Raw genomic sequence first — 27,608 nt, 5'->3', positions numbered from 1 at the left:
ACGGTCTGATATACCACAGCTGTCAGCCAATCAGCATTCAGGCCTCAAACCACCCAGTTTATAATAATGTTTACATACTGTTTTCCCACTTCATATATATATATATATATATATATATATATATATATATATATATATATATATATATATATATATATATATATTACTGTATTCTAGTCAAGGCTCATCCTATAAAACTACTGCTGTACACACCTTTTCTATTCATATACTGTCTATACATACCACCATATATATATATTTATATTTATATATATATATATATATATATTCCGGACTCTGATATTGCTCGTTCTGATATTTCTTCATGTCTTTCTTAGAATTTTGGGGATTTGTGTGTATTGTTGTTGTATTGCTAGATATTGCTGCACTGTTGCACTGCACCTGCAATAACATCTGCATGACTGTGTACACGACCAATAAGATTTGAATTGATTTGACTCAGTTAGACATTTAAAAAACAACAACAGGTGTGACAACCAAGTTCATCCAAATATATCCGTCAGCGAGGAGAAGATCAGGCAGCTGTTCAAATGAGCTAGAGGAATAATTACTTTTGCATTGACTCTTGGCTGTGTTTTTCTCCTGCACTTACTCTCTCCTGTTCAGGTGCTCAAGTATCTGGACTACGTCTTCACGGGAGTTTTCACATTTGAGATGGTGATTAAGGTAAGCGCTTGGATAGGCACGTGTCATTAAATTACATTTTTACTACATGACTGAACAAAAATAACATGTTTTCGGATCCTTTTTGGGCAGCTGTCTTAGATTTCCACGATATGTTGTCTAGAATTGATTTCTTTGTTTTTCATTCCGTTACTCCTATGGTTGTATTGGCCTCATGCTACATGCCGTGTTTATTGAAATGCATTACTAAATGAGAGCACTTTAATTGAATACATTGTAGGACTATAGGAGGTTGCCCCAACCTCAGTGTGTTGTAGCCATCTAACCCTGCTCTCTGATTGGTCCAGATGGTTGACCTGGGCCTCCTGCTCCATCCTGGTTCTTACTTCAGAGACCTCTGGAACATTCTGGACTTCATTGTGGTCAGTGGCGCACTGGTGGCATTTGCATTTTCGTAAGTTGTATATTTTCTTAGTAACGTTCATCATTTCATGAAATAAAATAATTGCACAAGGCAAATTTGACAGAAGAAACTGATAAGCTGCACTTTCCCAGACATCCCTTTCTCTTTTGAATTTACATGCGCTGTAATTCGTCTGTCATATCCCATCTGTTAAATTCCTCAGAATCAAATTCCTTGTATCAACATAATATAGTATGTCCTCCTGAATGATGATGTCTGCTACCTCTTACTGCTGCAGTATTGTATTCATTATGGGCTCAGTCTTTGGGACGAGTTTTTGGGCAAACTGTTGTGATTATTTGTAAAAATGAGAATATGTCAATTCAGGTGAAACACTGGGTTTAGTCCGGGAGAGAGAGTCTCCATGGGTTTAGGGTAATTATCCTGTACATCTGGTAATGCTGCTGCTGCTGCCAGAACCTACCATTAGTTCCATAACAGCACAACGGGAAAATAGGAATGCATAATGTCACGTTTATTTGCTTATAGTTGAGGTGTTTGGCAGTAAGGATTGTAATTGCGTTAAATTAACCTCCACAAAATGCTTTATTTCATGCTGCGTGTGGGAAGTGTGCAATGTGTGTGTGTGTGTGTGTTTAGACAAGTGTTATGTGCGCTATTGACTCAAAGTTCCTTTTCTGTTTCCTTGTGGCTTGGATCTCTTGAAGGAGCTTCATGGGGTAATGCTTTCTCTCTCGCTCTTTCTCTCTCTCTCTCTCTCTCTCTCTCTCTCTCTCTCTCTCTCTCTCTCTCTCTCTCTCTCTCTCTCTCTCTCTCTCTCTCATCTTGCCTGTTTCTGTTTGTGTGAGCTAACAGGGTCTATGCTCAGTCCATAGGCCCGTTTTGTTCTGGGACACACTTATCTCTCTCTCTCTTCTCGTCATCTTTTCATAGTCCACTTGTCTTCTCTCATATTTATCTGCTTGACCATAGCTCCTCTGTCCTGTTCCATGTTCCCCTCCGCTATAGGGGGCAATATCACCTCAGTGTGACTACATATTCAACAGGACCGCACTAGACAAATACATGTGTTGCTGTGATGAGAAGGATCCTACTGCTCTATATCAGCTCATGTTTTGATTACAAATGGACCTACTCACCAAACAGAACGCCACTTTAGAGCTGATGAGCTCTTTACATCTCTGCATGGAATCTCAGAGTGTGTTTAAGCTGTTATGGTGTCATCAAGGTATCTATATTGGTGACTGCTTAGTGACCATACGGTACCACCCTCCATCCCCACTTTGTTTGTCTACAGCACTGCCTCTAGTATCTATCACTCTCCCCTAGCCACTCTGACAGACAGCCAGCCGCGTTGATGTTGATCGATGGACATTATTCTCCCTGCATGCCCCGGGCCTCATTCTGCCTGTCATGTCAATGTGATCCACCGACTCATTGTGAATGAACCGTACCGCCACCGTGATGTGTCATCGACACACTGTTTGTGTAGTGTTGCTTCCTTGAATCTCACAACCACGTGTCACCGTTCCATCTCCCTTCAGACGTTCCGCATCCGTCAGATGTCCTCTGTCTGTTGGAAACGTCTGCTAGTACACAAGAAACACACTCTTACCTGTGCCACCAAAACAAGAGCAGGAGTGTCTTTTTGGCAAACACAACCTGATTTTTTGGGGGGTCTGTTTTATGAACATTGCCTTGAAGAAATGAAAGCCATTTTGCAACCCAGTCATCCTTGAAGAAGTGTCATTATGTCCGAGATTGCCATTTGGCGAAGGCCTTTTCTAGTCGGATCAGTTCCTCACACTTTCACAATAGCATTCAACTGTCTGTCACTGACAGAATAGTACAGTAAATGACAAACATCTCAGTTTCATACATCATAGGCCTATTCCCATTCTCCATATCGTATTGTTTAGATTGTACCTGTCATATTTTCTATGTGTGGGAAGACGCCATAATTGTGCTCTTTATCTTGTTTTTTCCCTTTACTGTTTTCCCCCGTCAGACCGCCGCAAGGTGTGCCCAGGTGGGGAACCCCCTCTCCCCTCTACTCCTCTTTCTTCTGCTTAGGCCAGGATCATATCACTATACCTGTATGAGTAAAGGGTTTCCTTTACAGACCAGGAGCCTTTGCCATGTCACTCTGATAGCTTTCAATAGAAACCTCTCTCTCTCTTTCTGGGTGTTCAAATCAAATCAAATTTTATTTGTCACACGCGCCGAATAGAACAGGTGTAGACCTTACAGTGAAATGCTTACTTACAAGCTCCTAACCAACAATTCCATTTAAAAAAAAGATGAATAAAAATAAGAAATAAAAGTAAGAAGTAATTAAAGAGCACTCTCCAATCTTACTGTAAATGGATGCTCAAGTAAAACGTGTTCATAATTGATGATTGGCCCAAATCCCAGCATCAGCACTAACTATGCTGGCCATTCTAATCATTATGTACAGTAGACTCGTTGTATTTATTTTCAAGCTTCTATGCCCAAGTCAAATACTCTGAGCTGTTATAAACACACATTCATGTTTATTCTGTTAAACTCTTTCCCCTAGGAGACGCACCAAGAATAGCCCTATCAGTGCCTATATTAAAACATAATACAGTCTTGTTCCACATTGACAGAGAGAGAACTACAGATAGGATCTTAATTTGATCACCCTGTTGCAGGAGAACTCGCAGGACTTTTTAAACTTGTAGTGTATTTGAGGATGAAAAAGGCTTCTGGAGTATGTAATTTCCCCTTTGAAATTTCAGACCTGATTTTCCCTAACGAATATCTATCAACCGTTACAAAATTGTCCATTAATTATAATCCACATAATAATTCACATTTCCTGTTGCTGCAGGGATTATTTTCCAGCTGTAGCAAAATGGGTCAAATCAAGATCCTACATCTGTAGGACTACCATTAAAGTAGTAGTAAAAATAGCCAGTGCTGAGACAGGACATGGTGGTTATTTCGAATGACCATTTTGTTCTCCTTCCAGGGAGATGACATATGGGACACGCCAGCCACCTGTACCTGAGAATGATGTCCTCATTACATATTTAACCACTGTCTTGGCGTCTCATAGCTCTGTCACCGTCCAGCCCCTATAGAAAACTCAAAGCGCTCGCAATGAAACTCCCAAGTCACATGTTTTTCTCTAAGCTGGTCAAGCGTCCTTTGAAAGCTATCAGAATGTCATGTGTGGTTTAACGTGTGAGTGTTTTGTGATCTCAAACCACGGGCTCTACTTACTGTGATAAAAAGCATGCTGGACTAATGCATATCGGAGCATGAATGTTGCATGCTGCTGTGGTAGAGTAGAGCTGTAACGGAGACTCTGTAAGGGAGGAACCTCACCGTCATATCACATGGCCATGCTGTGTTGGGCATACCAGCCAGAGTTACAACATGGCTTTTATTCCCACTTGGATGGGAAGTGGTGTGTGTGTGTGTGTGTGTGTGTGTGTGTGTGTGTGTGTGTGTGTGTGTGTGTGTGTGTGTGTGTGTGTGTGTGTGTGTGTGTGTGTGTGTGTGTGTGTGTGTGTGTGTGTGTGTGTGTGTGTGTGTGTGTGTGTGTGTGTGTGTGTGTGTGTGTGTGTGTGTGTGTGTGTGTGTGATGGCAGCTGACAGCAGAAAGAGGGAGGAGGCGGGGCAGGGTAGGGGAAAATGAAGGGCGCTGGCAGATTTGTTTCTCTCTGTTGCCATTTGCCTCCTCCAGGACTGTCTTGTTGGTGCCATGTTAATCATCTTCACCAGATGCTGAGATCTTGACAAGTTTGTCTTTATCTATCCGTTGAAAATCAGTGACTGCTGTGTAGGATTTACTTTAACAACAGAGGAGTTCACCTTTTCAGAGAAATCTCTCTAGATTTGAGACAGAGATGGGATTGAGTGATATGGGTGCTGGAACATTTTACCTTGTTGTGATATAAATGTTGTGTACTGTACTGTACATTGAATAGGTCTATTTATATAACATGTATTAATGTGAAGTGTCACGTAGTATCTTTGACTGGTTATTTATGTGTTGCTGACTGTTTATTGGAGTCATTCAAATCCCTCCAAGTTTCACCAATGGGATGATTGACCTTAAATACATGACCATTTTGTGTACTATACCATACATTGGTCAATTATTTGACGTTTGATATAACATGCAGTATTTTGTATCACTTCTTTGTGTTTGATTTGGAGATGCCTGCATTGCGAGTCACTTGTATTGCTATTCTCACAGCTCCCCAAGGTGGTGATTCAGCATGAGCTCTTCTGAGTCTGTAGGGAACATTAATGTACACGGAGACTTAATGGGATTCTGCTCACATGTTGGTTCAAAAGATGTTCTGTTTTTCCGCCCATTGTATCTGAGAAAGTCGATTAAATCACTTGTTCCTGTATTTCCCCGTGAGTCATTATACTCTACACTGACATTCTTTCATCTTTTCGTTTGTCAGTCTCTCCATCTCAGCTCAACGAGCAGGATTTGTGTATGAAAACAGCATTGGTTCCTTTAAAAGAAATGTCACCGTTTATTTTGTACCACTGGTTGTGGGTTCTTCTGCAGAAACCTGATGCACAGTCTGTAGTGCGAGCGTACATGATTTATTTTTGGGGTGTTATTTGCATGGAGAAATATGTGTTGAGATGTGACTCTCAGGGAAGGTGTATTTCTGTGGGATAACTACTCTGCATGCTATACATCCACAAACTGTCCAATTCGCTCATGTAATCCAGGATTACATGCTACAGTACACCTATCTGAATGGTATGGAGAGGCATGAGCCTACAGTGAGATTACTAATCCATTCTCAGTTGGGGCTGGGTGCTTGGTTGTCACAAACAATTATCTGTACCAAGGGTATCTACAGCTTTGACAAAAAAATGTTTACCTCAATTATTACTCTGTTGTGTTTTTCAAACACAAATCATTTTGGAAGTATTATTAAAAATGCAATGTCTTTAGTAGTGGGAGATGGTAATGTAGTACCAACCGTTCTCCTAACCCCATTTCCTTAGATTGTAAGAACATTTCCAGTCACGTTCGGTCAAGACCATCAGAGAGCATTCTTCAAATGCTTTCTGTTTCTTAGTCTAAACCTTACCATTCATGAAACTTTTAGAAGCAACAGTGATTTATCAACAAGCTTTTGACTTTTGTCACGAGTTGTTTGCCTCTTTTTTAATGCTATTGTTGTTCTTAGCCGTTTCTGAATACAACTACCTTCACCCAGGGTTTAGCATTTGAGTTTTGACCTTACAGGTTTGCTGTCTAACTTAGTGTTTTTCTTGTGCAGAGGGTCCAAAGGAAAGGACATCAGCACCATCAAGTCTCTCAGAGTTCTGAGAGTCTTACGGCCCCTCAAGACCATCAAACGCCTACCCAAGCTGAAGGTACGGAATAGGACTTTATCTGACCTGACCCAATGTACACTACACGTGTATTCACTGGTGTTGACTTATTGATGAGTATTGTCAGGACACAGAGTCATCAGCGTGTACTGTATCTAACCCAGCCCCATGTTTCCCCGTGTGTGTGTGTGTGTGTGTGTGTGTGTGTGTGTGTGTGTGTGTGTGTGTGTGTGTGTGTGTGTGTGTGTGTGTGTGTGTGCGTGTGCGTGTGGGTGTGTGCGTGTGTGTGTGTGCGTGAGTGTGTGCGTATGTGTGTGCGTGTGTGTGTGTGTGTGTGTGTGTGTGTGTGTGTGTGTGTGTGTGTGTGTGTGTGTGTGTGTGTGTGTGTGTCCTCGCTCAGGCTGTGTTTGACTGTGTGGTCAACTCCCTGAAGAACGTGTTCAACATCCTCATAGTCTACATGCTCTTCATGTTCATCTTCGCTGTCATCGCCGTGCAATTGTTCAAGGGCAAGTTCTTCTACTGCACCGATGAGTCCAAGGGCCTGGAGAAAGACTGCAGGTAGGTCTACAGTACAGTACACTGATCAAGCCTGGCACAAGAAGAAAGGGCATTTTGAAATTAAACAGGAGAAGACAGATGAACAAAGTTGTCACCAAGGCACTAGGCCTAACATTGATATAGCAAACCATGGAATAACGGTAACAGCTCTAGAGATGGCGCCCCCTCCAGGGCAGCTGTGGTGGTACGGCCCAGGGCCTCTATTTTTGGCTGGGGGTAAGGAGGCAAACGCATTTCCGATTTCGTTATGTAAAAACTGGTGCATTTGCCAGTAAGTCACGTTTGCCAATTTACCTGTCTAACAGCTGGCTTGCGCTGAGGTGGGAGGGGTGGAAATATTTCAGGTGTGTTCTTGAAAATGTGCATCAATATGGCAATTTCAGTGAGCACAACTAGGAATATTTAAGACCAACCAAAAGCTGGTCTTCGGGGTAACTCACTTGGTTATTTTGCCAACGGTGGTGCACACAGTAGCTTTATTTATGTACATCACAACTGTTTTGTTAAAATATCACAAGCAGCAAAACAGTCAACAGACATTCCGCTTATTTATGTATATTGGACATTATTTCTGTCCAACTTCTGTGAAACGTTTGGACTCATTATGTGTGATGCCCATTTCATGAAAGGTGTCAGTGACTTGTAGCAAGCCTGTTTAGGAACATCAAGTTATTTAAAAAGACTGCTCATTGTTTTTCATTGATCATTTTGTCAAAAGAATACATCGTCCACTTATCTCTGTTGGACCTAACTGTCTTTAGTTTGCGTCCCACCCTAGTCAACAGCCAGTGGAATCGCGTGGCGCGAAATACAAATACCTCAAAAATGCTATAACTTCAATTTCTCAAACATATGACTATTTTACACCATTTTAAAGACGAGACTCTCGTTAATCTAACCACATTGTCCGATTTCAAAAAGGCTTTACAGCGAAAGCAAAACATTAGATTATGTCAGGAGAGTACCCTGCCAAAAATAATCACACAGCCATTTTCACAGCAAGCATATATGTCACAAAAACCAAAACCACAGCTAAATGCAGCACTAACCTTTGATGATCTTCATCAGATGACACTCCTAGGACATTATGTTATACAATACATGCATGTTTTGTTCAATCAAGTTCATATTTATATCAAAAACCAGCTTTTTACATTAGCATGTGATGTTCAGAACTAGCATACCCACCGAAAACTTCCAGTGAATTTACTAAATTACTCATGATAAACGTTGACAAAATACATAACAATTATTTTAAGAATTATAGATACAGAACTACTTTATTCAAATGCTATGTCAGATTTTAAAATAGCTTTTCGGTGAAAGCACATTTTGCAATATTCTGAGTACATAGCTAATTTGACACCCACCAAGTTTGGGACTCACTAAACTCAGAATTACTATTAGAAAAATTTGATTACCTTTGCTGTTCTTCGTCAGAATGCACTCCCAGGACTTCTACTTCAACAACAAATGTTGTTTTGGTTCCAAATAATCCATAGTTATATCCAAATACCTCCGTTTTGTTTGTGCGTTCAGGTCACTATCCGAAGGGTAACGCGCGAGCGCATTTCGTGACAAAAAAATTCAAAATATTCCATTACCGTACTTAGAAGCATGTCAAACGCTGTTTAAAATCAATTTTTATGCTATTTTTCTCGTAAAATAGCGATAATATTCCAACCGGGCAACGTTGTATTCATTCAAAGGCGGAAAGAAAAACAATGGAGAAGTCTCGTGAACGTGCATCTCAGTCTCACTGTCCCCAGGCTGACCACTTACAAACTCTGCTGCTGTTCTTTGCCCAGAGACAGCAGACACCCCATTCCACTTTCTGGCGGCTTTAGAGAGCCAATGGAAGCCTTAGAAAGTGTCACGTTACAGCACAGATGCTGTATTTTCGATAGAGATGCAACAGAAGGACAACAAATTGTCAGACAGGGCACTTCCTGTATGGAATCTTCTCACATTTGGCCTGCCATATGAGTTCTGTTATACTCACAGACACCATTCAAACAGTTTTAGAAATTTTAGAGTGTTTTCTATCCAAATCTACTAATTATATGCATATTCTCGTTTCTGGGCAAGAGTAGTAACCAGTTAAATTGGGTACGTTTTTTATCCGGCCGTGAAAATACTGCTCCCTAGCCCCAACAGGTTAAGAGCAGTAACGGTGAGTTGCTTACAGTACCAGTCAAAAGTTTGGACACACCTACTCATTCCAGGGTTTTTCTTTCTTTTTACTATTTTCTACATTGTAGAATAATAGTGAAGACATCAAAACTATTAAATAACACATATGGAATCATGTAGTAACCAAAAAAGTGTTAAACAAATCAAAATATATGTTATATTTGAGATTCTTCAATGTAGTACCCTTTGCCTTGATGACTGCTTTGCACAGTCCCTGTATTACAGCCTCCACGATTCTGGGAAGGCTTTCCCTAGATGTTGGAACATTGCCGCAGGGACTTGCTTCCATTCAGCCACAAGACCATTAGTGAGGTCGGGCACTGATGTTGGGAGATTAGGCCTGGCTTGCAGTCGACGTTCCAATTCATCGCAAAGGTGTTTGATGGGGTTGAGGTCAGGGCTCTTTGCAGGCCAGTCATCTGCCAAACTCAGATTCGTCCGTCGGACTGCCAGATTGTGAAGCGTGATTCATCAGTCCAGCCGACCCTTGGTATTGCGCATGGTGATCTTAGGCTTGTGTGCGGCTGCTCGGCCATGGAAACCCATTTCATGAAGCTCCCAACGAACAGTTATTGTGTTGACATTGCTTCCAGAGGCAGTTTGAAACTCGGTAGTGAGTGTTGCAACCGAGGACAGACGATTTTTATGCGCTACGCTTGTGTGCCCTACCACTTTGCAGCTGAGCCGTTGTTGCTCCTAGGCATATCCACTTCACAATAACAGCACTTACAGTTGACCGGGGCAGCTCTAGCAGGGCAGAAATTTGACGAACTGACTTGTTGGAAAGGTGGCATCCTATGACGGTGAGTCACTGAGCTATTTAGTAAGGCCATTCTACTGCCAATGTTTGTCTATGGCAATTGCATGGCTGTGTGCTCGATTTTATACACCTGTCAACAACGGGTGTGGCTGAAATAACCGTATCCCCTAATTTGAAGGGGTGTCCACATACTGCTGTATATATACTGTATCTTCCCCCATAGAGAGAAGAACAGCCCAGTGCTGCTTTGAAGAAAATTGCATTAATCATGTGTTTTTGTTTGGGTATCTTATTGATTTGTCACATGGACAGTGTCTTGTCAACCTAATCAAAGGCGTATCTGAGTATTCATATTCCTGTATGTGTTCGTGTGGAATAAGTTGTTCTCTCTCTCTCTCTCTCTCTCTCTCTCTCTCTCTCTCTCTCTCTCTCTCTCTCTCTCGCTCTCTCTCTCTCCCCTAAACAGAGGTAATTTCCTGGACTATGATAAAGATGAGGTGGCAGCCCAGCCTCGGGTGTGGAAGAAGTACGAGTTCCACTATGACAACGTGCTTTGGGCCTTCCTCACTCTCTTCACTGTGTCCACCGGAGAGGGCTGGCCTGAGTAAGTCCACTTTCCAGGCCCCTTTTCAGTAGCTCTATAGAGTTGAAGTCTTTGGTGGGGATATGTTCTGAGAATATGCTGTGGCTCTCAGACAGACAGACAGACAGACAGACAGACAGACAGACAGACAGACAGACAGACAGACAGACAGACAGACAGACAGACAGACAGACAGACAGACAGACAGACAGACAGACAGACAGACAGACAGACAGACAGACAGACAGACACAGTGGAACAGTATAGGGTGAACAGGCCTGGGGATATGTTCTGAGAATGTGCTGTGGCCTGCAGACAGACCTACAGACAGTATAACAGTATACCAGTAGGGGGTGAACAAGCCTGGGGTTATGTTCTGAGAATGTGCTGTGGCCTGATGGCTCTCAGACAGACAGGAAGTAGAATGGGTGAACATGGGATATGTACTGAGAATGTGCTGTGGCCTGGTGTCTCTCAGACATACAGAAAGACAGTCAGACACAGACAGACAGTAGAACAATAGGGTTTTTCTATAAACTAGGCTACCAGCGAGGATTTCCTACACTGGACAACTTGTTACAGCTGTTGATAAGTAATTGATATCTATCTATTTAGTTAATGTCATGATATTGTAAATATTATTAAGATATAAGGGGTGATCATAGATACAGTTGAAGTCGGAAGTTTACATACACTTAGGTTGGAGTCATTAACCTCTCTAGGGTATGTGGGACGAAATCGTCCCACCTACTCAACAGCCAGTGGAATCCCGTGGCGCGTTATTCAAATACCTTAGAAATGCTATTACTTCAATTTCTCAAACGTATGACTATTTTCCACCATTTTAAAGACAAGACTCTCGTTAACCTCTATGGGCTAGGTGGGACGCTTGCGTCCCACCTACTCAACAGCCAGTGTAATCCCGTGGCGCGATATTCAAATACCTCAAAAATGCAAAAACTTCAATTTTTCAAACATATGACTATTTTACACCATTTTAAAGACAAGACTCTCGTTAATCTAACCACACTGTCCGATTTCAAAAAAGCTTTACAGCGAAAGCAAAACATTAGATTATGTCAGCAGAGTACCCAGCCAGAAATAATCAGACACCCATTTTTCAAGCTAGCATATAATGTCACATAAACCCAAACCACAGCTAAATGCAGCACTAACCTTTGATGATCTTCATCAGATGACAACCCTAGGACATTATGTTATACAATACATGCATGTTTTGTTCAATCAAGTTCATATTTATATCAAAAACCAGCTTTTTACATTAGCATGTGACTAGCATGTGACTAGCATTCCCACCGAACACTGCCAGTGAATTTACTAAATTACTCACGATAAACGTTCACAAAAAACCTAACAATTATTTTAAGAATTATAGATACAGAACTCCTCTATGCACTCGCTATGTCGGATTTTAAAATAGCTTTTCGGTGAAAGCACATTTTGCAATATTCTCAGTAGATAGCCCGGCATCACAGGGCTAGCTATTTAGACACCCAGCAAGTTTAGCACTCACCAAAGTCAGATTTACTATAAGAAAAATGTTATTACCTTTGCTGTTCTTCATCAGAATGCACTCCCAGGACTTCTACTTCAATAACAAATGTTGGTTTGGTCCCAAATAATCCATTGTTATATCCAAATAGCGGCGTTTTGTTCGTGCGTTCAAGACACTATCCGAAAGGGTAAAGAAGGGTGACGAGCATGGCGCATTTCGTGACAAAAAAATTCTAAATATTCCATTACCGTACTTCGAAGCATGTCAACCGCTGTTTAAAATCAATTTTTATGCAATTTTTTCTCGTAAAAAAGCGATAATATTCCGACCGGGAAAGCGTGTATACGTACAAAGAGAGAGAAAATAAAAACATCTCGTGCCCTCGTGCACGAGCCTGAGTCTCAGGGTACTCTGACCGGCCACTATCCAAACGCGATAATGTGTTTCAGCCTGGGGCTGCCTCGATATCATTCAGCTTTTTCCCGGGCTCTGAGAGCTTATGGGAGCCGTAGGAAGTGTCACGTTACAGCAAAGATCCTCAGTCTTCAATAAAAAGAGCCAAGATGAACAACAACTTGTCAGACAGGCCACTTCCTGTTCAGAATCTTCTCAGGTTTTTGCCTGCCATATGAGTTCTGTTATACTCACAGACACCATTCAAACAGTTTTAGAAACTTTAGGGTGTTTTCTATCCAAAGCCAATAATTATATGCATATTCTAGTTACTGGGCAGTAGTAATAACCAGATTAAATCGGGTACGTTTTTTATCCGGCCGTGCAAATACTGCCCCCTACCCTAGAGAGGTTAAAACGTATTTTTCAACCAAAGGACCTTGTGAAGATGCTGGAGGAAGCAGTAAAACGAGTCCTATATCGATATAACCTGAAAGGCCGCTCCAAAACCACCATAAAAAAGATAGACTACAGTTTGCAACTGCACATGGGGACAAAGATTGTACTTTTTGGAGAAATATCCTCTGGTCTGATGAAACAACAATAGAACTGTTTGGCCATAATGACCATCATTATGTTAGGAGGAAAAAGGGGGAGGCTTGCAAGCCGAAGAACACCATCCCAACCGTGAAGCACAGGGGTGGCAGCATCATGTTGTGGGGTGCTTTGCTGCAGGAGGGACTGGTGCACTTCACAAAATAGATGGCCTACAAACCTGACTCAGTTACACAAGCTCTGTCAGGAGGAATAGGCCAAAATTCAGCAAACTTATTGTAGGAAGCTTGTGGAAGGCTACCCAAAATGTTTGACCCAAGTTAAACAATTTAAAGCAATGCTACCAAATACTAATTGAGTGTACAGTCATGGACAAAAGTTTTGAGAATGACACAAATATACATTTTCACAAAGTCTGCTGCCTCAGTTTGTATGATGGAAATTTGCATATACTCCAGAATGTTATGAAGAGTGATCATATGAATTGCAATTAATTGCAAAGTCCCTCTTTGCCATGCAAATTAACTGAATCCCCCAAAAACATTTCCACTGCATTTCAGCCCTGCCACAAAAGGACCAGCTGACATCATGTCAGTGATTCTGTCGTTAACACAGGTGTGAGTGTTGATGAGGACAAGGCTGGAGATCACTCTGTCATGCTGATTGAGTTCAAATAACAGACTGGAAGCTTCAAAATGAGGGTGGTGCTTGGAATCATTGTTCTTCCTCTGTCAAACATGGTTACCTGCAAGGGAACACGTGCCATCATCATTGCTTTGCACAAAAATGGCTTCACAGGCAAGGATATTGCTGCCAGTAAGATTGCACCTAAATCAACCATTTATCGGATCATCAAGAACTTCAAGGAGAGCAGTTCAATTGTTGTGAAGAAGGCTTCAGGGCGCCCAAGAAAGTCCAGCAAGCACCAGGAGCGTCTCCTAAAGTTGATTCAGCTGCGGGATTGGGGCACCACCAGTACAGAGCTTGCTCAGGAATGTCAGCATGCAGGTGTGAGTGCATCTGCACGCACAGTGAGGCGAAGACTTTTGGAGGATGGCCTGGTGTCAAGAAGGGCAGCAAAGAAGCCACTTCTCTCCAGGAAAAACATCAAGGACAGACTGATATTCTGCAAAAGGTACAGGGATTTGACTGCTAAGGACTGGGGTCAAGTCATTTTCTCTGATGAATCCCCTTTCCGATTGTTTGGGGCATCCGGAAAAAAGTTTGTCCGGAGATGACAAGGTGAGTGCTACCATCAGTCCTGTGTCATGCCAACAGTAAAGCATCCTGAGACCGTTCATGTGTGCGGTTACTTCTCAGCCAAGGGAATGGGCTCACTCACAATTTTGCCTAAGAACACAGCCATGAATAAAGAATGGTACTAACACATCCTCAGAGAGCAACTTCTCCCAACCATCCAGGAACAGTTTTGTGACGAACAATGCCTTTTCCAGCATGATGGAGCAACTTGCCATAAGGCAAAAGAGATAACTAAGTGGCTCGGGGAACAAAACATCGATATTTTGGGTCCATGGCCAGGAAACTCCCCAGACCTTATTGAGAACTTGTGGTCAACCCTCAAGAGGGGGGTGGGCAAACCAAAACCCACAAATTCTGACAAACTCCAAGCATTGATTATGCAATAGTGGGCTGTCATCAGTCAGGATGTGGCCCAGAAATTAATTGACAGCATGCCTGGGTGGATTGCAGAGGTCTTGAAAAAGAAGGGTCAACACTGCAAATATTGACTCTTTGCATCAACTTCCTGTAATTGTCAATAAATGCCTTTGTGACTTATGAAATGCTTGTAACTATACTTCAGTATTGCATAGTAACATCTGACAAAAATATCTAAAGACACTGAAGCAGCAAACTTTGTGGAAATTAATATTTGTGTCATTCTCGAAACTTTTGGCCACGACTGTATGTAAACTTCTGACCCACTGGGAATGTGATGAAAGAAATAAAAGCTGAAATAAATAATTCTCTACTATTATTCTGACATTTCACATTCTTAAAATAAAGTGGTGATCCTAACTGACCTAAGACAGAAGGGGAAAGGGGAATTTTTACTCGGATTAAATGTGAGGAATTGTGAAAAACTGAGTTTAAATGTATTTGGCTAAGGTGTATGTAAACTTCCCACTTCAACTGTACAGTATAGTCAATCAAATTCAGGAGTCGATTAAAACCGATGTTTAACCCTTTATCATGATTATTGTCTTTACGGATTTGTCCAAAGTCATGTGACATAAAACATTACTTTTCTGTCCAGTATAAATTGTCATTATATCATATATCAACCATTAATCAGATCAATTAGACATTAAACTTGAACCCTGTAAGAATCCTGTATATAGCTGTCGGACAGTTTTTTTGTATAAAGATCTCAGAAATGCTGTGTAACAACGTAACATTTCCTGTCTCCTTATGTTAAGGGGTGAAAACAGCTTTCATGGGCACAGAAATCCAAAATAATGTAAGCATTGCAAAATCGAATGCTTCTAACCGAAAGAGTCCCCTTACCTTGATACTTAAAACCTAAATCATTTTCAATAATTATGCATGATAATTGTTGGATGCCATTTGGTGTCCAGCTGATTAGTTACGACGTAATATTTGTTATATTTTCACACATCATCATCTGATCAAGGAAGGAATTTTCCGAATAACACTGAAGTGATGAACAACTGTTGTGATAGTGCATGAGATGCAACAACAGCCCAAGTGCTGGAAAAAAGATGATCGCAAAGGAATGTCCAGAATATTTTGGTGTCTTCTTCGTTATGCCGGTGAAAACCGCTTTGCCTGGATCCACATTGGTTCTAATGTCCCTAGCGAATTGATGGTGATCATCTGTTGTTGTCCATTTGATTTACAGCAGGGTCTCGTTAGATGTAACAGAGAAAGCATCAAGGGCCTCGGATTGAACACCGAGTCTACTACGTGATATTATTCTGGATATAATGACAACAAATTACACAGCCTAGTGTGCTTATTCACAACATGGTCTGGTAATGAAATAACATGACAAATACATTTTGCTTTCCATGTTACACCTGCAATTTTAAACAATACAAGGGGCTTGAAGTAGCCCTACTTCAATTTGAAATTGGAGCTCAGAAATTCAAGTACTGGAATAGGCTTACCTTGACCCTGCGTTATTATGAGGACAACAATATCTAATGTTGTCTTCAACTTGGCTTTCCATACAAATCCTTCCATTAAAAAAGGAACCTGGTTTTTGGTGACTTTCTCATTATAAAACAGCGATGGTGAGATTCAAATGGTGAGATTAATGCTACCGCTGTTCATGGCTCTATTATGTGTGCCTGCGTCGACCACAAAGGCTAGGAGAAAAATCACCATGCATGCATCCAATTTCTTTAGTCAGGCAAGTCCACATTATTCTCACATATTTTAGAATGTAATAATAACTTGAATATCAATGCATTGGCAAGGCCTAAAAAAAATCTTTATTCTTAAAGTGGTAATGGCCAATTTTTTTCACACTTTTTTTCATGCTTTTTGAGGGTGTTCTATATTAGGCCCTATATGTACTGTATAATTATATCAATTATACAATTGTTTAACATTGCGGTCCTTGAAAATTACAATTAAGTGCTTGAAAAAGTCCCTGAGAGTTCTTGAATTTCATTTGCCAATGTCTGTATGAACCCTGCTTAAAGGATGTATAGTCCTGGGCCTATGATGTTGAATAGGTGGAGTTATGGGCCAATTTGCATACGTTCACTTTTATTCCTCTAAGTACGCATGTGGAACTGCATGAAAACCCTTTTTATTTCTGTTTCAAACCATTTTAAAACATTTATCCCAATGTCACACATTGGCCCCATTAATTATAGAAAGACCCAGTACTAGAACATTAGAGGGTGAACAAGCCTGCCCTGGGGATATGTTCTGAGAATGTGCTGTGCTAGTCTCTGTAATTGTCTTTAATATCGTATTCAAGCAAAGTGCGCAGGCTTGTCGGGTCAGCACACCAGAGAGGGTTGTCTGTGCAATTTCCGGCATGTTCATAATTCTCCTTCTTATTCCGGCTCCTCTGTCCTCCTCAATGAAATCATTGAATTAGCTATGTTATTAAATAATCCAGTGATGCATAATATGTAAAAATGATGGACTGGTGAGTCATTTAGGTCAGGGTAGAAGTCCATTAAATAAGACTCAGTCCTCATAACCTGGAGGGCTAAGTGGCCAGGCTCTCTCTCAGTTGGGCTATTACTGTAAGGAATATTTTAACACGCTGATGAAAATGGACCTTTCTATCATCAACATTAAACATTAATCACATGCCTATTACATTTTAACAAAAGCTTTTAATTGACTATGTCCCTAATTTTAGACATAGAACTTGAAATGGTGTCCTCGTTTCCAGTTAGGTCTTAGTCATGTTGTAGTTGCTGTAGGAAACTTGTTGTAGTAGTTTAACTACGTTTGGCTGTTGTTGTGAGTGGTTCCATATACTGACAGCATGGTTCCTGTGTTCCTCTCCAGTGTTCTGAAGCACTCTGTGGATGCTACCTTTGAGGACCAGGGTCCCAGTCCAGGCTACCGTATAGAGATCTCCATCTTCTATGTGGTCTACTTCGTGGTCTTCCCCTTCTTCTTCGTCAACATCTTTGTGGCTTTGATCATCATTACCTTCCAGGAGCAGGGAGACAAGGCCATGTCAGAATGCAGCCTGGAGAAAAACGAGGTACAGTACACTCTTCAAAAGAAAGGTGCTATCTAGAACCAAAAAGGGTTCTTCTGCTGTCCCCATAGGAGAACCCTTTGAAGAACCCCTTTTGGTTCAAGGTAGAACCCTTTTGTAGAATCCTTTCCACAGAGGGTTCTACATGCAACCAAAAAGGGTTCTACCCAGAACCAAAAATGGTTCTCCTATGGGGACTGCCTTTTGGAACCCTTTTTTCTAAGGGTTTACAGAACAGGAAGTAAAGGAAAGGAATAACAATTAATATTTCTTCAATGGTCCCTCTCTCCATTTGTGATTTGTTGGTCATCAGCTCACTATGCTTACTATGCTCTGTAGATGTTGCCAATCATACTGCCAAACCCTGACACTAGGCTGAGTACTCAGTGAAGGTACAGTCTCTCTCACTGCTGTTGTTGTTGATGCTGGGTTCAGTTGTGCGTGTTGAGGCAGTGAGGCTGCAGTGGAGCCTGCAGTACAGTCTCCCAGCTGAGGGCCAGTGTGACAGGTCCACAGGTCCACAATTGATTCTGGAGCACCATCTGTGGTTCCACAGGCAGACACAAAGCCAGCGAGCCGTCCCCATCCCCCATACCTCATGTCTACCGGGACCCCATTAGGCAACCATAGTAGATATATCTCCGTCAGTTCCTATTCTAAACTAAAACAACAGATATGTTTCCCTGTGTCTGTTTGTATGCTATCCTAACACGACTCAACTGTGCACAGATAGATATACACTGAGTATACAAAACATTAGGAACACCTGCTCTTTCCATGACACAGACTGACAAGGTGAATCCAGGTGAAAGCTATGATCCCTTATTGATGTCACTTGTTAAATCCACTTCAATCAGTGTAGATGAAGGGGAGGAGACAGATTAAAGAAGGATTTTTAAGCCTTGAAACAGTTTAGACATGGATTGTGTGTGTGTGCCATTCGGAGGGTGAATGGACAAGACAAAAGATTTAAGTGCCTTTGAATGGGGTATGGTAGTAGATGCCAGGCTCACCCATTTGTGTCAAGAACTACAACACTGCTGGGTTTTTAATGCTCAACAGCTTCCCGTGTGTATCAAGAATGGTCCACCACCCAAAGGACATCCAGCCAACTTGACACAACTGTGGGAAGAATTGGAGTCAACATGGGCCAGCATCCCTGTGGAACGCTTTTGACACCTTGTAGAGTCCATGCCCTGACGAATTGAGGCTGTTCTGAGGGCAAAAGTGGGAGCAACTCAATAGTAGGAAGGTGTTCCTAATGTTTGGTATACTCAGTGTATGTCCCCTCTGTCTGTGTCTGTCAGTATGCTGAACTAACTTGACTCAGCTAACTGGAACCAGAACACAGCCAGGAGGAGCCAGCCATGTATTCATCCTCTGGATTCACACATCTCCACTGCACATGGCTCTGATAGACTCTGCTTGCTATCTAGTTGGATATTTGTGGTTTTCTGCACAGTATTTGCCTCTGAAAAGCTACTTTTGCCCAGAGTTGATGATACAGATGCAATGGTCCTAATGAAGGCAATGCTTGAAAGAGTAACGGATTGACGACTGATGATTGTGCTGATGACCATGATGATGATAATGAGGAAATCGGTGGCGATTATGAAAGAGAACATTGGATGTAAGTGTTCATTTCCATCTCGTTCTTTTCAGAGAGCCTGCATTGACTTTGCCATCAACGCCAAGCCACTGACGCGTTACATGCCAGAGAACGTGCAGTCCTTCCAGTACCGGATGTGGAAGTTTGTGGTGTCACCTCCGTTTGAGTACTCCATTATGATCATGATTGCCCTGAACACCGTGGTGCTCATGATGAAGGTTAGTACAGTCTGGCTCATTCACAGAAAATATAGTAGGATCATTCAATTAAATTCAAGGGTTTTATTGGAATGGGAAACATATGTTTACATTGCCAAAGCAAGTGAAATAGATAATAAACCAAAGTGAAATAAACAATAAAAAATGAACAGTAAACATTACACTCATAAAAGTTTCAAAGGAATAGAGACATTTCAAATGTCATTTTATGGCTATGTACGGTGTTATAACGATGTGCAAATAGTTAAAGTAAGACATTTCACATAAATATGGGTTTTATTTACAATGGTGTTTTTTTATTATTAGAATTTTTTATCCCCTTTTTCTCCCCAATTTCGTGATTACGATCTTGTCTCATCACTACAACTCCCCAACTGGCGAGTGTCCTCTGAATGTTGATGTTGCAGTGTCCTCCAAAACATGACTCGCCAAGCTGCGCTTCTTAACACCCGCTCGCTTAACACGAAAGCCAGCTGCACCAATGTGTCGGAGGAAACACTGTTCAACTGACGACCGTAGTCAACCTGCAGGTGCCTGGCCCGCCACAAGGAGCCACTAGAGCGCGATGAGCCAAGTAAAGCCCCCCCCTGGCAAAACCCTCCCCTAACCCAGACGACACTGGGCCAATTGTGCGCCTCCCTATGGGACTCCCGGTCACGGACAGTTGTGACACAGCCTAGGATCGAACCCAGGCTGTAGTGACGCCGCAACACTGCGAAGCAGTGCCTTAGACCGCTGCGCCACTCGGGAGGCCTTTACAATGGTGTTTGTTCTTCACTGGTTTCTCCTTTCTGCATCAGTTCCATGGAGCTCCAGACTTCTACGAGGCCATGTTGAAGCACTTCAACATCGTCTTCACTGCCCTCTTCTCTCTGGAATGCATTCTGAAGATCATTGCCTTCGGTCCGCTGGTGGGTTTATCATCCTTCCTGTTTATCTGCATGCTATCAATATGGCAAAAGTGATCAATGATTTGATACTTATTGAATTCATGCACTGCATGCCTTGAGTCTGTGAGTGATATTCAATCCCTCTTGTTCCAGAATTACCTGAAGGATGCCTGGAACGTGTTTGACTTTGTGACAGTGCTGGGAAGTATAACTGACATTGTGGTCACAGAAATCAATGTAAGTTAAGAGTCCAGCGCAGCACAAACCGTGTTTCTTCCACTCTCCTCTATATACATTACACTACTTGCTAATGAGGCAGAATAGTATGATAGACACGCAGAGACCTAAGCCTGTGTAGACGGTTTGTTTCTACAATGTGGGCCTGCCCTGTACACAGGCTAAATAGCCATCTCAGCAAAGATGTCTTGGCTCCAGTCCAGGACTGATAGCAGAGACAAAGAGGGGGAGAGAGAAAGTTTGTGAACAGAGCTGCATGTTAACACTATTGATTCATCACTGATGTCTGATATGGGATCTGATAACGTGAGGCAATTCAGAGTCCAGCTGAGTGCAACAGTTTGTGTGTGTGTGTGTGTTAGTGTCATTATTGTCACCTGAGCACTTCTATATGAATCACTCAACATGTTTCTCTCATGTCCAGAAGTAGTTGTTTATTAACGTTCTATACTCATATTGATACAGTATCTGTCCAGTATCCAACAGTATCTGTCCAGATGTCTGTATCATTGTCCAATGCTTTGACTGATTTAAGTGTGTGTTCTGAGCTTTTACCGGCTTTCTGTACTGTTTCTATTTTTCTTACTTTTCCTTGTTCCTCCCTCTCCCTGTCCCTCTCCCTGTCCCTGTCCATCTCCCTCTCCCTGTCCCTCTCTCTGCATTGTCCTCTTGTTTAATGTATTCACTGATGTGCCCACCATCTGCTACGGTTAAACAACTGCTCTTATAGACAACGGTGAGTGACTACCCTTCCTGTCTCATCGCTCTTTCTCATTCCCTTCTTTACACAAGCTACAGCACTGTGTGAACTGGTCTGTATGTATGTATTTTTTGGCCTCCTTTAGCAAGCTGAACCAGGACCAGCCAAATACAATCATGTCGTTTTGTCTGCATCATTGTCATATGTGGTCATATTTTGATTGTCTCCTGTGAACAGGGTGTAATGTTGACTGTGCTCTTGTCTCTGGTCCTGTAGGACCGGCTTTTGAATCTGAGTTTTCTGAGGCTGTTCAGAGCAGCTCGTCTCATCAAGCTGCTGAGGCAGGGATACACCATCCGTATCCTGCTGTGGACCTTCGTCCAGTCCTTCAAGGTAACACACGCACGCACGCACGCACGCACGCACGCACGCACGCACGCACGCACGCACGCACGCACGCACACACACACACACACACACACACACACACACACACACACACACACACACACACACACACACACACACACACACACACACACACACAGTACACTGTATACATTACTTGTATTTCAAGCACTTTGCTGAACAATGTTCTTGTCCTTCCAGGCCCTGCCCTATGTTTGCCTTCTGATAGCGATGCTGTTCTTCATCTATGCCATCATTGGTATGCAGGTGAGTGCTGCTTCCATTCTTTCCAAATATTAACATTTCCTTCCTGGACTTCCTTGAAAATGTTCCCTCAAAATAATTGGTTTATACACGCCTACAGACTAAAATGGTGTGAAATTTAGTTTTTTATTGAATAAGAAAGTATTTATGCAGTGTAAGGCAGAAACTGGCATGATCTGTGGGTATAATCAATCCCTTGCTATACCAGGTGTTTGGAAACATTGAGCTCAACGAGGACACAGCCATCACTCACCACAACAACTTCCGCACTTTTCTTCAGGCCCTCATGCTGCTGTTCAGGTAAATACACCTTTTCCTTAGTCACTCCTTCCTCTGCTTTGGGGAGCACCAACATTATTACAATTGCCCTCTCCCTCTCCATTCCCCTACCTCTCCTGTATCTCTGTAAGCCAGGGGTTGTATTTAGCTAGCAACATCGTACGTCGCCCGAGTTGTACACTGTGACCATCTTCCACAATAACTTGGTTAGAGGTGTTCATTGTAATCTCAAAAGGTATTTCTGTCCGTCTGTCCGCCCTTGTTTTCCAGGAGTGCCACAGGGGAGGCGTGGCATGAGATCATGCTGTCGTGTTTGAGTCACAGAGCCTGTGATGAGAGGTCAGGCAACCTGGGGAAGGAGTGTGGCAGCGACTTCGCCTACTTCTACTTTGTCTCTTTCATCTTCCTCTGCTCTTTCCTGGTTAGTACTGATGTCATCCAACATACACTGTAACTGTATTGATGTTCTGCTGATGTGCAGTAATAAGGGATGTTAACATTAGACAATGATCTGAATAAGATGGCGAAGAGGATGGCTGACGTTTTACATGCTCCTTTTTTGCATTGTTTGTTTTTTAACTTATTTTTTAACTTGTTTTTTAACTTATTTTGTACATAATGTTGCTGCTACCGTCTCTTATGACCAAAAATAACTTCTGGACATCAGATCAGCGATTATTCACCTCGAACTGGAAGAAGCTTTTTTCTTTAACGAGTCTGACGAGAAGGATATACTGCTTTCCCGGGAACAGGCCCAAATCCCTGTCATTTGCGTGAAGAAAAGACGGAGGAAAAGGGGGCGCAGTTCGGGCTGCCTTCTGAGAATCCGTAGGCGAGCGAGTAAACTCCCACTGCCATCCGTTCTACTGGCTAACGTGCAATCATTATAAAATAAAATTGATGACCTACAATTAAGATTATCCTACCAACGGGACATTAAAAACTGTAATATCTAATGTTTCACCGAGTAGTGGCTGAACGACGACACGGATAAGATAGAGCTGGCGGGATTTTCCATGCACCGGTAGAACAGAGAAGCTACGTCTGGTAAGACGAGGGGTGGTGGTGTGTCAATAACAGCTGGTGCGCAATGTCTAATATTAAAGAAGTCTCGAGGTATTGCTCGCCTGAGGTAGAGTACCTTATGATAAGCTGTAGACCACACTATCTACTTAGAGAGTTCTCATCTATATTATTCGTAGCCGTCTATTTACCACCACAGACCGATGCTGGCACTAAGACCGCACTCAACCAACTCTATAAGGCCATAAGCAAACAAGAAAATGCTCATCCAGAAGCGATGCTCCTAGTGGCCTGGGACTTTAATGCAGGCAAACTTAAATCAGTTTTACCACATTTTTACCAGCATGTCACATGTGCAACCAGAGGAGAAAGAAAACTATAGACCACCTTTACTCCACACACAGAGATGCATACAAAGCTCTCCCCCACCCTACATTTGGCAAATGTGACCATAATTCTATCCTTCTGATTCCTGCTTACGAGCAAAAACTAAAGCAGGAAGCACCAGTGACTCGCTCAATATAGAAGTGGTCAGATGACGCGGATGCTACGCTACAAGACTGTTTTGCTAGCACAGACTGGAATATGTTCCGGGATTCATCCAATAGCATTGAGGAGTATACCACCTCAGTCATCGCCTTCATCAACAAGTGCATCGACGACGTCGTCCCAACAGTGACGGTACGTACATATTCCAACCAGAAGCCATGGATTACAGGCAACATCCGCAATGAGCTAAAGGTTAGAGCTGCCACTTTCAAGGAGCAGGACACTAATCCAGACGCTTATAAGAAATCCTACTATGCCCTCAGACGAACCATCAATCAATACAGTATTAAGATTGAATCCTACTACACCGGCTCTGACGCTCTTCGGATGTGGCAGGGCTTGAAAACTATTACGGACTACAAAGGGAAACCCAGACATGAGCTGCCCGTTGACGTGAGGCTACCAGATGAGATAAATGCCTTTTTATGCTCGCTTCGAGGCAAGCAACACTGAAGCATGCACAAGAGCACCAGCTGTTCTGGATGACTGTGATAATGCTCTCGGTAGCCAATGTGAGCAAGACCTTTAAACAGGTCAACATTCACAAAGCTGCGGGGCCAGACGGAAAACCAGGATGTGTACTCAAAGCATGCGCGGACCAACTGGCAAGTGTCTTCACTGACATTTTCAACCTCTCCCTGAACAAGTCTGTAATACCTACATGCTTCAAGCAGACCACCATAGTCCCTGTGCCCAAGGAAGCAAAGGCAACCTGCCTAAATGATTACCGCCCCATAGCACTCACATCGGTAACCATGAAGTGCTTTGAAAGGCTGGTCGTGGCTCACATCAACAGCATCCTCCTGGATACCCTAGACCAGACCTGGGCAACTCCAGTCCTGGGGGCCTGATTGGTGTCACACTTTTGCCCCAGCTAACACACCTGACTCCAATAATCAACTAATCATGATCTTCAGTTAACAATGCAGTTAGTTTAAATCAGGTGTGTTTGCAAAGGATGGGTGAAAAGTGTGACACCAATCAGGCCCCCGAGGACTGGAATTGCCCAGGCCTGCCCTAGACCCACTCCAATTTGCATACCGCCCCAACAGATCCACAGATGATGAAATCTCAATACCACTCCACACTGCCCTTTCCCACCTGGACAAAAGGAACACCTATGTGAGAATGCTGTTCATTGACTACAGCTCAGCTTTCAACACCATAGTGCCCACGAAGCTCATCACTAAGCTAAGGACCCTCGGACTAAACACCTCCCTCTGCAACTGGATCCTGGACTTCCTGAAGGGCCGCCTCCTAGGTGGTAAGAGTAAGCACAACACTTCTGCCACGCTGATCCTCAACACTGGGGCCCCTTAGGGGTGTGTACTTAGTCCCCTCCTGTACTCCCTGTTCACCCACGACTGCGTGGCCAAACATGACTCCAACACCATCATTAAGTTTACTGACGACACAACAGTGGTAGGCCTGATCACCGACAACGATGCTACAGCCTATAGGGAGGAGGTCAGAGAACTGGTAGTGTGGTGCCAGGACAACAACCTCTCCCTCAATGTGAGCAAGACAAAGGAGCTGATCGTGGCCCGAACAGGCCCCCATTAAGATCGACGGGGCTGTAGTTGAGCGGGTCAAGAGTTTCACATTCCTTGATGTCCACATCACCAACGAACTATCATGGTCCAAACACACCAAGACAGTCGTGAAGATGGCGAGACTGAAAAGGAGACTGAAAAGATTTGGCATGGGTCCCCAGATCCTCAAAAAGTTCTACAGCTGCACCATCAAGAGCATCCTGACCGGTTGCATCACCACCTGGTATGGCAACTGCTCGGCATCTGACCATAAGGCGCTACATAGGGTAGTGCGTACGGTCCAGTACATCACTGGGGCCAAGCTTCCTGCCATCCAGGACCTATATAATAGGCGGTGTCAGAGGACAGCCCATAAAATTGTCAGAGACTCCAGTCACACAAGTCATAGACTGTTTTCTCTGCTACTGCACGGCAAGCGGTACCGGAGCGCCAAGTCTAGGACCAAAAGGCTCCTTAACAGCTTCTACCCCCAAGCCATAAGACTGCTGAACAATTAATCAAATGGCCACCGGACTATTTACATTGACCCCCCCCCCCCCCCATTTGTTTTGTACACTGCTGCTACTCACTGTTTATTATCGATGCATAGTCATCCCTATCTATATGTACAAATTACCTCAACTAACCTGTACCCCCGCACACAGACCCCCTGTATATAGCCTCGTTATTGTTATTTTATTGTGTTACTTTTTTATAATTTTTTACTTTAGTTTATTTGGTAAATATTTTCTTAACTCTTGTTGAACTGCACTGTTGGTTAAGGCCTTGTAAGTAAGCATTTCATGGTAAGGTCTACACTTATATTTGGTGCATGTGACAAATAAAGTTTGATTTGATTTGAAACGTAGGATTAGTAGTTAGTGTTGTGCCAGCATACTGTGTCTATTCCCATAAATCCTTGTGAAATGTATCTTCCAGATGCTCAATCTGTTTGTGGCTGTCATCATGGATAACTTTGAGTACCTGACTCGAGACTCGTCTATACTGGGGCCTCATCATCTGGATGAGTTCATCCGTGTTTGGGCTGAGTACGACCCTGCTGCCTGGTATGTGTCCCTCTCCCTCCCTCCCTTCAGCCATCTGGCTGGCTGGTGCTCCTACTGTGCCTCTGTGCCCAGTCAGAGAGATATCTAGTATTACAGCTGCTAGTATGGAGGGGACTGCCTAATCCCTGCCTGATACTTTGTGACTTGCTGACAATCCTCCATGTAGTGTCATGTAGAGGGTATGGTATGGTAGCATACCTCCTAGTACCCTGTCAGCCCTCTGATGATCATTGTTCTCTTGAAGCTGTCCTGAAGTTGTTGTTTTATATCTGCTTGTTCTTTTTGCAGCGGACGGATTCGCTATAACGATATGTACAACTTGTTACGAATTATCTCGCCCCCTCTTGGCTTAGGGAAGAACTGCCCTAATAGGGTAGCGTACAAGGTTAGCAACCCCAGAACATTTCCTCCACTAGGGTGCTTTGTGTTCCTATGCCAAGAAACTTAAGTGAATGGCTGTGCACCAATGACTCGCCTACACACTAGCACCCGCCCTTCCAGACTGACTGGCTTTGGTTAATGATGCCAGACTGGAAACAAAGCTTTCAAAGCCATGTTAAACCCCAACTCTACCTGACATTGGAATCCCTATGTAATGCTTACTTTCTATATGATGTGTCGAGGTATGCAGTGAACACATTCTGGTTTGTACCTGTTCCATCTCCTATCTATGTACAGTTAGATTAAACATTACGTTTGGATGTTTAGTCCTAAATTGATTCCGATCATGAACACATCTGAATCGGATCAACGTCTTTACGTACTGTAATGTGTTTTTAGGATCCTAGACGTAAACGTTGTAAAGAGAAAGGAGGGCTTTAATTAATTAAGATTAAAACAAGTCTGGCATTGAAACCTTTGTTTCCGTACTTCTGGTGAACCCCCCCTGGATGTCTCTCAGCATGCAGAAGCCGTCATCCACAGTATGTACAATGCTGTCATTCTCTCCCCATCAGCATCCTGTGTGTTCTTCTTCTCACTCTTCCAGACTCACTCTTCCATCCCATGTCTCCCCTCAGGGATCTGAGCAGCTCACTTCCTCCTGAGCTGAGTTCACCACCGCACCGATGCATCCCTGGCCCACCGTGGCCAAAGATGGCATCCATCTCCATGTCGCTACTGGAAATCTAAATAACACAGAT

At 42.9% G+C, this 27,608-nt stretch overlaps 1 protein-coding gene across 1 annotated transcript in view; it reads left to right on the top strand.

The window, feature by feature from the left end:
• Positions 1–27,608, top strand: part of LOC106579993 (voltage-dependent N-type calcium channel subunit alpha-1B) — a 141,616-nt gene that overhangs the window by 98,542 nt on the left and 15,466 nt on the right. The window contains exons 25-38 of the mRNA XM_082966250.1: positions 628–687; positions 993–1,099; positions 6,358–6,454; positions 6,813–6,973; positions 10,393–10,530; positions 17,492–17,693; positions 19,353–19,517; positions 20,318–20,428; positions 20,561–20,644; positions 21,621–21,737; positions 21,954–22,019; positions 22,225–22,316; positions 22,566–22,716; positions 26,339–26,466. Of these exons, the coding sequence (XP_082822376.1) occupies positions 628–687; positions 993–1,099; positions 6,358–6,454; positions 6,813–6,973; positions 10,393–10,530; positions 17,492–17,693; positions 19,353–19,517; positions 20,318–20,428; positions 20,561–20,644; positions 21,621–21,737; positions 21,954–22,019; positions 22,225–22,316; positions 22,566–22,716; positions 26,339–26,466 (1,679 nt within the window). The remainder of the gene's footprint in view (positions 1–627; positions 688–992; positions 1,100–6,357; positions 6,455–6,812; positions 6,974–10,392; positions 10,531–17,491; positions 17,694–19,352; positions 19,518–20,317; positions 20,429–20,560; positions 20,645–21,620; positions 21,738–21,953; positions 22,020–22,224; positions 22,317–22,565; positions 22,717–26,338; positions 26,467–27,608) is intronic.

Source organism: Salmo salar, chromosome 20 (genome assembly GCF_965601325.2).
Source record: "Salmo salar chromosome 20, fSalSal1, whole genome shotgun sequence".
Taxonomy (NCBI): domain Eukaryota; kingdom Metazoa; phylum Chordata; class Actinopteri; order Salmoniformes; family Salmonidae; genus Salmo; species Salmo salar.
The sequence above is the reverse complement of the archived record's forward strand: the minus strand, read 5'-3'. Positions and strand labels throughout refer to the sequence as shown.